At 39.9% G+C, this 12,195-nt stretch overlaps 2 protein-coding genes across 6 annotated transcripts in view; one reads left to right on the plus strand and one right to left on the minus strand.

The window, feature by feature from the left end:
• Window positions 1–1,479: 1,479 nt before the first annotated feature.
• On the plus strand, window positions 1,480–6,376 carry tnnt2d (troponin T2d, cardiac). The gene is made up of 12 exons (XM_015028887.1): window positions 1,480–1,590; window positions 2,153–2,207; window positions 2,349–2,359; window positions 3,921–3,942; window positions 4,037–4,094; window positions 4,191–4,307; window positions 4,400–4,477; window positions 4,631–4,741; window positions 5,588–5,700; window positions 5,825–5,915; window positions 6,034–6,071; window positions 6,202–6,376. The coding sequence occupies exons 2-12, from the start codon at window positions 2,170–2,172 to the stop codon at window positions 6,245–6,247; spliced, it is 723 nt and encodes a 240-aa protein (XP_014884373.1). The 5' UTR covers window positions 1,480–1,590; window positions 2,153–2,169; the 3' UTR covers window positions 6,248–6,376.
• A 213-nt stretch (window positions 6,377–6,589) lies between these two features.
• dnm1l (dynamin 1-like) overlaps window positions 6,590–12,195 on the minus strand; it is a 15,751-nt gene continuing 10,145 nt past the window's right edge. For 2 of the 5 annotated variants that reach the window (XM_015028882.1, XM_015028881.1), the window contains 11 exons: window positions 11,401–11,607; window positions 11,168–11,288; window positions 10,913–11,068; window positions 10,726–10,815; window positions 10,551–10,643; window positions 10,387–10,440; window positions 10,149–10,220; window positions 9,210–9,386; window positions 8,457–8,566; window positions 8,172–8,331; window positions 6,590–7,036 (listed from right to left, as the gene is read on the minus strand). In XM_015028882.1, the coding sequence (XP_014884368.1) occupies window positions 6,980–7,036; window positions 8,172–8,331; window positions 8,457–8,566; window positions 9,210–9,386; window positions 10,149–10,220; window positions 10,387–10,440; window positions 10,551–10,643; window positions 10,726–10,815; window positions 10,913–11,068; window positions 11,168–11,288; window positions 11,401–11,607 (1,297 nt within the window). In that variant the 3' untranslated portion in view covers window positions 6,590–6,979. The remainder of the gene's footprint in view (window positions 7,037–8,171; window positions 8,332–8,456; window positions 8,567–9,209; window positions 9,387–10,148; window positions 10,221–10,386; window positions 10,441–10,550; window positions 10,644–10,725; window positions 10,816–10,912; window positions 11,069–11,167; window positions 11,289–11,400; window positions 11,608–12,195) is intronic. The other 3 variants (XM_015028885.1, XM_015028884.1, XM_015028886.1) reach the window with 2 other exon arrangements.

Below are 12,195 nucleotides of genomic sequence, written 5' to 3' on the forward strand. Positions count from 1 at the left end.
CTGTATGACCTTAAGTAAAAAGATTAAAAAAAAAAAAAAAAAAAAAAAAAATTAAACATCATCCAAAACAGAATCGTACAAATTATACGTACTACTGCTGGAATGTAACATATTGATTATTACAGTTATGTCTATGTAACATTTATTATTTTAAATATGGGACAATTATTAGTCTTTTAATTGCATAAACAACACCTAAATTTAGTTGTAGTTGCCCTTTCTTTCTTCCCTGTCGTTTATAGAATAAGAACCTTGTTAATTAGTCAGGCTATCTGCTCTGCCTGTCGGCTTCTTGATAAATATTACTGTGGTTTTTTTTGTGGGTTTTTTTTTTTTGCACATGGGAATATTTTCAGATGTCCAAATTAGTTTTTTTTGCATATAAGCAAAAGTAAAGAGTAGCTCCTTCCTTCCAGCAGTGTGTAGAAAGAGGAGTGGCGTTGCTTCATGCTTCGACTGCATGCTCCTCACAGCTGGGGAAAAAAAAAAAAAAAACTCTGGGCACAATGACGACGCTTCCTCTGGCACCTCATTAAAAAGACATTAACGGCGTGAAACAGGATGATGAATGATGAAACCGTAGGTTTTTAAAACCTCAACATACCTCAGTACCCAGAAACAGACCCATGCCTAATTATGATTTATGTAATCCTTGTTGTCATCATCGCAGACGGTAACATCAGTGTAACTATTTCGACTTGATCACGACTCTGTTTCTGGAGACGGCGCCTCTCGTCCGGACATTGAGAGAAAAGCCTGTATATAGTACGAGTGTTTTACACCACAGTAACTTTTGCTGTGGTGCTTTATAGATCGGTGAGTGGCCGTCGGCTCAAAGAGCTATAGAGCTTCTGAGGATTTGAAATCTGTTTGTATCACTTAGTTTGTCTGCCAGTGAGAGTGTTGACCTTTAACACGTCGGTTTCTGCTGCAGAACTGATCAGTTTTTCTATTGAGCTTCAGATTGTTTTTTTTGTTTGTTTTTTTTAATCAAAGATTTTTTTTTGCTGCCATTCTCACATGCCACCTTATTTTGTGCTGCAATTCAGTCTAAGTTGGAAAGCTATGGATCGACAAGTTAATGATCTGCACCTATAACCACCTTCTTATTTTTTATTTTATTTTTTATTTTTTTTGCACCTTGCCTAAATGTTGTTGTGATTTGATTTGTTTGACAATACTGACTTTAGCAATAATAATAATAATAAAAATAATTTGAAAAAAAAAGTTGTTTTGGTTGTGTTGCGTCTCTTTCAACCAGCAGGAAAACAAACCTTGTACCTTCAAACAACTTGTTAAATTATGAGGCTTAGTTGAAACTCGAGGAGGCGGTGAGAGATTAAATGGCTGCATGATATTTTACCAGAGCAGGAATGTACCTGCAGAATGTGTGTGTGAGTGAGTGTGCGTGCGTGACACAGCGCCCCGATGTCCAGCTTCCTAACAATAGCCTGGTTAGCCATAGGGCGCTGCGGTCACCTGACTAGGAAGGGTCGGACCATGTCTCCTCGATGCTCAGCCTGCTGGTGAAGCTCAAGGAGCTGAAGACTGAAGCTGCTCATCTCTGACCTCCCTCTGTCTGAGTCACAGGTAAGAATGAATGCATGAATGAATGAATAAAAAAGTCAAATTTATGAATTCAGTTAATTTTACTGCTTCTAAAATGAATTTAAATCTATAGTTTGTTTTCCTTAATATTGATTATCAGAGTGAAACGTGCTCATTCGTACTCCGCCTGCTGATTTGTTTTGGACTCATTAATTTTCTCACTTAGAAAAAAAAAGATCTGAATAAAATCCAAATTAATAGAGTATGAGTATCGTCTCTCTCTCTCTCTCTCTCTCTCTCTCTCTTTTTTTAGAGTTTGCATGAAAAGCATGTGTATTGATCAGGAAATGGTTTTGCTTTTTTTTGCGTAAAAATACATCTGATCTGTAGACTGGGATTGTTTTCTTAACCCACATTTTTTTTTGTTGTCATTTATCATTTTAGGACATATTTCTGTACATTTTTCAGGTGACGTGAGCTTTATGGCTTATTTAGTCCAATAACAATAACACTCAGTTCTCTGTGAACCGTTACCAGGTCTGTTGTGTCGTTAATGATCAGAAATATTTGCCAGTGTAAATATAGTCTGGGGTCCATTTTGCAGAGCTCAACCAGAACCAAATGTCAGACACAGAGGAAGTAGCGGGCGACGAGGCTCTGTACGTAACCAGTTTTATTGTTGGTGAAACAACTGTCTGAAATAAAATATTTCCTTTGCAAATGTAAATAATTTTTAATTAAGGTGTCTTGTTTTTTTTTTTCCTATTTTTTTTTTGGTCTGTGTTTCTGTCTTGCTGAAGAGAGGGAGAAGGTAAGAAAACTGAGATTTCACATACCGAACCTATTTTATTTAAGTCGCACAAAGCTCAAAATACACCAGTATTTGTCTCGCAGTTGATAAATTATTTTTTTTCTTTTTTAATATTAGGACACTTGTATTGGTCTCAAACTGAGACCATTCAAGAATCGCCCTCTTTGTTAGCCTTGGTGGATTTTTGAAATGTTCCTGATTGGAGATCAACCTTTATTATAACCTCAGCTGTTGCAGCTGTTGGAAAGAGGGCCACACTACGGCTGAAAATAAATTTATATGGGTCATTCGTGGTGCTTTTCTTCCCCGTTTTGGAACGGGTATGAATATCTTTACTGTACATCTTATAGGGTCTTTATGGGGATTTGATTGTCAGGCCAACAGGAAACTCTGAATGTGGCAAAGACAAACATCAATCCCACCTATCAGAGCTTTATACTCTGGATTTATCTTTTAATGATGTGCAAATGAGTGTTTATAAAACTAGAATATAATTCTGACACTTATTAGTATCTTCTTTTTTTTTAATACATGAATAAAGCCGATAGCTAGAAAGCTACGTCAGACAAAAACACAAGAAGTTTCAAGGCTTTTATTTGTAACATGAATGAGACGGTTACTTTATCTGAGTTTTGACTTACACACCGCTGAGGTCAGTGTGCTGGGAATCTTTACGGCTCGTCTGGACATTTTCTCTAAAGAAAGTTGAATGTTTTAGAACCGCGTGTTCTCACACCAGTCCGCAGCCACGAGCCGAGTAATGACAATAAAACACGTTTAATAAACGGATCACATACTTTCTTCCTCTAGCTGCGCCTTTTCAAAAGTATTTGCACTAAGGTCTTTTTTTATGCTACTTTTCCCATTGCAACCACAAACATCAGTGGCATTTCCCCCGGCAGGTCAACTCTGAGGAGCTTATTACTGTGAAATGAAAGGAAAACAATATTTTTTACAAATAACTTCTTAAAGAAACATTTTTGATTCAGTCTTCTGGGTTAAAAATTAGCTGCACAACTTTTTCCTGTCACCATGAATCTGAGCTAACTTTAGGTCTTGCCACAGATTCTCAATGGGATTTAGGTTTGGACTTTGACTGGACCGTTCTAACACTTGAACTAAGCCATTGTGTCGTAGTTCTATCGTCCTGTTGTAAGGTGAACCTGTGCCCACAGTCTCCTTTTGTAAAAGCTTTTAACGAGCTTTCTTCTGTAACTGTCCTGTCCGTCCTCCCCTCTCAAGAAAAGCTTCCCCGCAGCATGATGCTGCCACGTCTTACAGCTGAAAAGCCGTTCTTCTTGCCGCTTTGCCATTAGAAATGGATTTGTGGAGGTCACAACTACTAGTGATCCAGACATGTGAATCCCTTCGGTTTTCTGAAAATACGGTTTAAATGTGACAAAATCTTACAAAAACAAAAAAGAATTAAGGGGCGCGGTTATATGTTAAAGTGTTTTCAATAAACGACTCACTCACACTGACCTCTACGATTTCATATTTGTCTGGTGGTGGAAAAACATGCGCCACTTCCTTAATGACTAGACTGTTTTCCTTTCTTTAGATGAGTCCAAGCCCAAACCCAAGTGAGTGTTTAGCTTCTCCTCATTGCAGCAGTCAGCCTTCCACTGCCATCAGGATTCATATTATGCAGTAACAACTCATCTCTACCTTCTGCAGGTTCATGACAAACATTTCAGCCCCAAAGATGCCTGATGGGGAAAAAGTGGACTTTGATGTAAGTTAATCTCCTTTTCTCATAGTGCCACATCCACTTGGATCCTATTAGGTCTTGTCGTAAAGGATGGCCCTTCGCTTCCTCCTGTGATGTCAGGACATCTACAGGAAGCGGCAGGAGAAAGACCTGGGTGAGCTGCAGGCTTTGATTGAAGCTCACTTCGTCCAGAGGAAGAAGGAGGAAGAGGAGCTGGTCGCCCTGGTCAACAGAATTGTGAGCATTTCTGCTTCGGAGGAGTGAGGCTGATCTGACAAGGCTCTATAATAATAATCATCTCTAACTTCTGCGTACAAATTGTGCTTTAGGAAAACCGTCGAGCCGAGAGAGCCGAGCAGCAGAGGATCAGAGCCGAGAGGGAGAAGGAGAGGCAGGCCAGACTTGCTGTACGGATTCTCTGCAGAGATACTCACCTCTTCACTGTTCTCTGTGGTTTAAATTTTGGTACCTGGCAGCACCAAAAGAGAGTTTTTTTTTTTTTCTTCTGTTCCTTTAAATCCACCCCCCACCCCCTCCCATAAAACTCCACCCTCCTGCAGGAGGAGAAGGAGCGCAAGGAGCAAGAGGAGCACCGCAAAAAGCAGGATGAGGACGCCAAGAAGAAGAAGGCGCTCTCGAACATGAGCCAACAGTACGGCGCTGGACAAAAGGTCTTCATTTGGATTTTAATTTGCTAAACGTTTTAAATTTAGAATCAAAATAGGAAAGTTAGACTTTAAAAAGAAATGTATATATATGGCAATCGTAAGATCTTACTTGAAGTAAGTAGACAAGTTAAAAACTAGTAGATGTATATAAAAAAAACTAAATGAGTTTGTTCCTTACATAACTTTGTTTAATGAATTTAATGAAATAATTTCTGTCAATTTAAACACCCATAACCCCACAAAGCAATAGTTGACTGTATTTTTCAGGTATAAAGGGCTGAAAATGCCATGGGTGAAAATATAAATAAGTCATTAAAAAAATTTAGAAAAATAAATACATAGAATAAATTACAATAAAAAAAAATCAATAAAAAAATCAATAAAAAATATTATCAGATTTTTTTGTATTTATATTCATTATATGTTAGAAGAATATATATTTTTAAGTATTTGCTTTTGCACTTTGAATTTATATAATTAGCTTTAGTTATTAGAATCAGTGGGCGGGGCTAACACTCCTGTAGACAAAGCTGATTGGTCTGCTGAGATAATCATGCACGTCTTAACGCATGAGTTGCAGTTCTTTTAGTTCATGATTTCAGTCATCGTTTTTAGATTTCTTTATATACATTAATCACTTTTGAATTGTTGGTGTCAGTATGCCTGCAAACCTGAAATTTGCATTTAATTGAATGAAGTATTTTATGTGAAATACAAAGTTACTCAAACCGAACCAATGCCATTATTATTCTAATATTTGAATTATTGTTAGTTTTTTTTTTTTTTTTCCCTGCTATTTCCTGGTTCATTGTGAGAAAGTTAATAGTTTACTCCTCATCTGATAAACAGAGTGACACCAGGAGAGGAGGCAAGAAGCAAACCGAGAGGGAGAAGAAGAAGAAGATCCTCGCCGAACGCAGGAAGCCGCTAACCGTCGATCACCTCAGTGAGGACAAACTCAAGTACGACTCAACTTGGCTTGTTCTTTTGCTCAGTTAGTCCCAGAATATCGGTCGGGTTTTAATACACATGAAAATGTTGCTGTTAGATGTCAATCTAATGAGAAATTACAACAAACGCATTTAGGGAGAAGGCGAAGGAGCTGTGGGACTCACTGAGGGGCCTGGAGTCCGAGAAGTTTGATCTCAGCGAAAAACTTAGAAGACAGAAATACGACGTAAGTCTGGCAAAGCAAAACAAGCGTCGTCAGTGCATCTTGCTTACATGTCAAATGTCACGTTAGCTTCTGTGATTTTCTGCAAGCCACTAGATACTTGAGGTTTGTTTCCTTGCAGATTAACCAGCTTCTCTGCCGAGTTCAAGACCACCAGAGGCAAGTCTTCAAAAAACAAAACAAAAAAAGAAGTACATTAGTGATTAGGCTCACTCCTTGTGCTGTGTAACACAATACATGTTGTACCCTGCATACTGATGTTCTGAGTGTTTTTCTCTCCACGTTTCAGTGCCAAAGGTCGCGGTAAGGGGAAGATGGGCGGCCGTCTGAGGTAAAGCTGCTGCGAGACGGAGAGGAGGAAGACCTTCGCGGCAAATACTCCCCATTCTGTTTATCGTCCAGTTGTCTTAGAGTACATGTCAACCGCCATGAGATCAAAACAATAAATAGGTCATTTCATCCAATCTGATTCATTTCTATAAACCATTAAGAGCCCATTTGTCCCTATCTGCATTTGTCTCACATAATAATAATAAAAAGATCTGAATGACAACAAATATGTCTTATTTAGCTTTAAACACAAATATTAACAAGAAACCAAATGTGTTAGTAGATCTAAACTTTCATTTAAAGGTAATACATTCTGGTAACTTTTAATAAAGAGTAGACATTTTTAGTACCGTTTAATCATTTATAGCTTTTATTTCAATCTAAAATAGGAGCAGAAGTTTCCCAGCAAGACTCCACACAGTGGCGACATAAAATTTCTCATGTTTCTGCCTTTGATTACATTAAGAAAAATATAATCTGGGACTACAGTATGTGTGTAATGCTGATAAAGAGGGGGTACCACACACCATCCCCTGTTTATAGACAGTCCTCGCTGTTCTGTACATTACAATTTTATACTGGTGAGGAACGTTTCCAACGACAGTGCATTTTTACGAGTGGTCTCATAGCTCCGAGGCGCGTCGGGACTCGGTCGGAGGAGGATGCTGGAGACGGATGGTCTGTGAGGATGACGGTCCCAGAAGCCATGAACGGTAGTTGATGGAGAGCGGCGACGCTCACCACATGTGGGTTTCTCTGATCTCTGCGATCACCTGGCTGGCTTTCTGCAAAGCCTGGACACAAAGGGACACGGCAACAGAGGAGCATTAGCCCTAATATCACACACACACACGTAGGTGCGTGAAACAAAGCGTTTTTACATAAAACAGTTAAAACTAACAGTGTTTTTTTGGGGGGGGGATTCGGATAGGGGAATATGTAAAACTAATATTAAAGTATAATATTGTTGTGGTGCAGCAATAAAGTCATTAATTTGACAGATTATGGTATACAGTTAGGGCTGGACGATGTGACTGAAAAACGCATCGTGTTTCATCTCAGTCAATGTCGATAATTACTGATTAGTTTTTTGTTTTAAATATCTGAAATGCCAAGCTGTCGGCAGGACCTTTCCTTATTCATCTACAGTTTTCACTCCACGCCGTTGTTTTTTTTAATTTATTTTATTTTTAAGCAGTTATGAGGCACAATGGAGGAACTTTGAAACACTCTTGCGCTAGTTGCTCAACATGTTGTTGCTAGGTAACCAAAGAGCGAGTGAGTGAGCTGGTGCCACCAACCTTCCTTAGCTAGCTAGCCAGGAGAGGTTGAGTATCTCAAGGCTTTTCTCTGCCGACATCCCCCAGAATGCTGTGCGGCTCTGGGTCGAAGTTCAGCGAAATTGTTGAATATTTTAACGGACCCACTTTTACTAATATTGATCGCCTGTCTATCACTGTATATCCATTGTTATTGATTTATTGACCTGCCCCATATACAGCTACTGAAAACTGAAAATTATGTCGCAGAAATATGTAATTTCATAATATGAAGGAATAAGAAGGGTTCGGTGAATGCGCATATGCATCTGGGGAGGTTCGGTACGTTAATAACCACTGTTCTAAAGCCTGCTGAAGTGCGAAGCGCTCAGATTTTCTTAAAGCACCTGTATTGACTTTTGACTCCATGAAACCAAGTGCAGCAACCAGCAGATGACAAAACATCAAAATCTTCACAGACTGGAAGCTTCACTTTTGAGCTCAAATGCTTGAGGTCTGACATTTACTTTCACCCGATAAGAAGCCGTCGAACCTTTAAGCAACGACCCTTCTTACGCCGACCTTTAAAACAAACGATATCAAGCCTCTCATCTAATTGACGCCGACTGTGGCTTTAGCACATCGTAGCGCCGTGTAAAGAACGCGTCACCTTTAGCATGTCAGCGGCCTCGTTGCGCCTCTGAGCCATGTCCTCAGACTCTGTCAGCAGGTCATTCAGCAGGGTGGTCTTGTATAACTGACCCACCAGCTCGCTCTGCAGGGAGTCCTTCACGTGGTTCACCAGGAAGTGCATCACAGCCTTTGGTACACTGAGTTCAAACAATGATTTAGGTCAGGCAGTAAGTAGAAATCACAGTTTTTACCATTTATTTAATATGGTTAGCATATAAGTAAAATAATAATAAATAAAAAAAAACAAAAAACATCTGTGTACCTGTCTTGGATATTTTTCCGAACAATAAGGAAGTATGACTTGATGAGTCTCTCGATGACCTCGCAGTCTCTCTGCTCACGAGCAGACAGCTTTCTGGATACTGGTACTGGCTGGTGAGAAAAGGATGAAGATTAGCTTCTTGATGCTCTGACACTTATTCAAAAGGATTTATACAACAAGTAAACTAAAAATATACAGACTATTATCTTTTTCACATTTCAATGTCAGAAATCAAAGGGAAACAATCACAATATATATATATATATATATATATATATATATATATATATATACACACACATCTTTTTAAACCTTTGTTGCTCATGTGGGGTAACGGAACAAATCTCTGTAAGAATAACAAACTTGTCTGCCGTCCAGCTGTTTTATCTCTCCGTTTACAATTCAAGTCAATACTCTATTTTGGTCTCAAAACACTTTGTTCCACTTTTCTACAATGTCCCTTTGTTCTTTATTTAGCAGTCACAAAATAAGAAGACTGCCCCCTAGTGTGAGCAGCATGCAACAACAAATACATATGGCTTAATTTTATTTGCCAGTAGATCTGAAAGTTACCAGTGTTTTGGATTCCATAAAGCTTTTTCTTTATAATAAAACCAGACCGGTATTACAGCAGATTTAGCCAATTTGTAGTTACTCCAGAATACATATCAACCCCTGCAGCCATATTTCATTGCTACTGGAAAAAAACAACTTTGAAAATCTGACCAGTTAAAGCCAGTTCAGAGCACCTACCACATCCAGCAGGTTGACGGCGTGGCCCCTCTGCGGGCTGATGGCGGACAGAGGTTGGGGTGTCGTCCTGTCAGCCGGTAGACCCTCCTCTCCTTTCTTGAACATGCCTCTCCAGTTGCCTGTGCCTCCATCTCCCTGCTCATTAACAGAACCGCTCTGAAGGCTAGCAGCTGCTGCCTACGTTGAGAAGACAAACGATTGTCAAAAGGCTCAACAGCATGAGAAAAATGGAGGGTGGGGAAAAGAGGGTAAAATATACAACCGATCAAAATCAAACCATGTCAACTTTCAGCATGCTGTAAGTTCTCCTGACGACAAAAGAGTTCAAGATATCTACTTTCAAGAGGCACAAAAAAAAAAAAAAAAAAAAAAAAAAACAAAAAAACAGGCTGACCAAAATAAATGCAATAGTAAAGCCTTCACTATTTCAAAAATGTCCTTTGGTCAGTTTCATGCTTGTTTATGTTCTCGTTATTGATCACATGTCAGATTCAAGAGGAAAGTTAAGGATGAAATGTTACGATGCGATTGTTGAAGCATGCGGACAAATTTAACATTTAAAGTGACCCGCTAACGTACTCACAAACCTATCGCCATCTTAGCAGACTACAACTTTAAAATTTGGTATTTGGCTTTTACATTGTGAATTTTTCTAATAAAGACACATCTTTTAAAACCTGAAAAAGATGTAGAGTCTTATTACGACCAAATGTGAAAAAGCTTTGGGGGGAGAGGGGTTTGTACAAGTCACCATAAATGTAAAGGGAGATCTACAGCTGGAGCTGCTGGCGTGGAGGTGTTGGCCGCATTCCTCAACACCTGGATTCACCAATAAATCTTAAAAATGACTTCATGAGTTTAAGAGCAAACAAAAGCAGAGTTTTCAGTTTGCAGGAGAACAGATGTAAAGTATGCAGGCAGCAACAGAAAGTGACACACCTTAGCGGCCTCCCCTTCCAGGAGAAGAGGCTCAGAGGGGGACACAGACTGCCCAACGGGGCTTTTAAAAGACTAAAAGCAAACCAGAGGAAGAACAGAGCGAATAGAAAACAGGCTGAAGCTACAACGATCAGGAGCTACAGATATCAGACACAGAAGCAATTTGAAACTGGCAAAATGAAGAACATTAAACAAATCCTGTCGAGCTTTTAAGAAAACGTTCGCAGGCAGAGCGTACCTTATCTCTGGGAACGGAGGGAGGCAAGTCTCTCATTCTGCTGCGTCTCTGCTCCTAAAAAAGTGGAATTATATTAGAAGCATTGCTCTAGAAGCACAAACAAAGTGCTGCCAACACCATTAAATAATCCTACAGGCAGAAGATTTGAAATCTAATTTTCTTACATCTAGATTATTGTTCATGAGGCCAATGGCATCTGCAAAGTCAGGGTGTTTGGTGTTGATGTAGGATAGCTCAATGGCAACCAGGTTATGAACCTGAAGAGAAATTAGAAAATAAAACTGATGAGATTTTGAAAACTTCAACAGAATGCTCACCGGCGATCAATAAGACTCTGACCATGTCGTTTGTGACTGGAAGTCTCCTTCTGAGGAGGGAGGTGACCACCTCCACGATGGCGTCATGGAGTTTTGGAAATCTTAACAATTCCTGCAAAGGGGAAAGGAAGTCAGGAAGGTTAGCACGCATGTTTTATTGTTTGCACATTCCCAGCATGCCTCTGGATGTCTCTGAGGGCTTTTCTCGCCTGTGTGCTGTAATTGCTGCAGTGCTGGATGATCCTCTGCATCTCCTCGTGAACCAGCTCGACACAACGCAGACTGGGCTCCTCCAGGCGTTTGATCTGCCGCTTCACCAGCAGCTCAAACGAAACCTCGGGCACGAACAAAGCGGGCCTCGGCCCCTGTCGAGAGAGATTCAAACCGTGACCCATCCTGAAGACTCCGCTTGAGACGAAGATCTTAACAGTAAAATACAGCAAAAAAAAAAAAAAAAACCCAACCGTTGCATTCCTGATTGCCGTCAGCACGTCGATGGTGGTCAGGCCGCCCAGTGGATCCACAGACTCCAAAGTGCGACCAAACGTCTCGTGAAAAATATAACAGATTCTCGCGCCGCCACATCTGAAGAAATATAAAAAAACAAAAAAACAAAAAAAACAAAAAAAACTTTGAATATTTGTTTAAAATTGAAGAAGCCATTTGTGAATTTCCCAGGGTTAGAGACGCGACTCACAGCTCGGCCGTCTCGATGTACTTGGCCGTGCCCTCTATGGTGTTGCAGTACTCTGCAGCAAACTTGGTGATGAGCTGCAGCAAGGTGGCGCTCTTGTCCTCGACGGGCTCGCCGTAGCTGTTCAGCAGAGACTGGTACTGCGCCGCCAGCACGTTGATCCTCGTCTTCAGCTCGGGAAGGCAGTCTCTGATGTGATGCATCAGCAGCCTGCGGTGACAAAACACACCAGTTCAGCCAGTTATAGCAAGCTGCAATCTAACCAACAAGGTATCAAAACTGTTCATAATTAAAATGCAGACGTTAAGCAGTGGAAAGATTACAAACACTCCTCATTGGTCATTTTATCCCGTAAAGCACGCGTGTAAAACTCCAGGAAAAATTGCAAATATTTCCAAATCCAGCCGGCCGTAGCTTTTTATGTGACCCTCTAAGTTTCAGACAAAACATTAAGTGCGCTTACATATTATTTTATCAATCAAATCAATGTAGTTTCTCCGTTTACTGCCCAATTATATCAGTCAGTCCATCCAGTTTCTCGCAAATTATTGTGGAAATTCGTGCAAAAATCAGCAAGTCCCCGCACTTTTTCGCATTAATACATAATTGGGAGTTTATTGCAGATTTTTCTCAAAAACTCTTACTTGGACCAAACAGCTGCCTCAGCCTTAATTAATGTCAGATTATAGAATGCGATCTATACAGCGAGCAATTAAAAAGTTGCATTTACTGATATAAATATGTGCAAATATTTCCAAATTAGTACCACAAACACTTTGATTTTTATTGCAAAAAAAA

The sequence above is a fragment of the Poecilia latipinna genome, unplaced genomic scaffold (assembly GCF_001443285.1).
Source record: "Poecilia latipinna isolate Pla-1442-1.1 unplaced genomic scaffold, P_latipinna-1.0 Scaffold138, whole genome shotgun sequence".
Taxonomy (NCBI): Eukaryota; Metazoa; Chordata; class Actinopteri; order Cyprinodontiformes; family Poeciliidae; genus Poecilia; species Poecilia latipinna.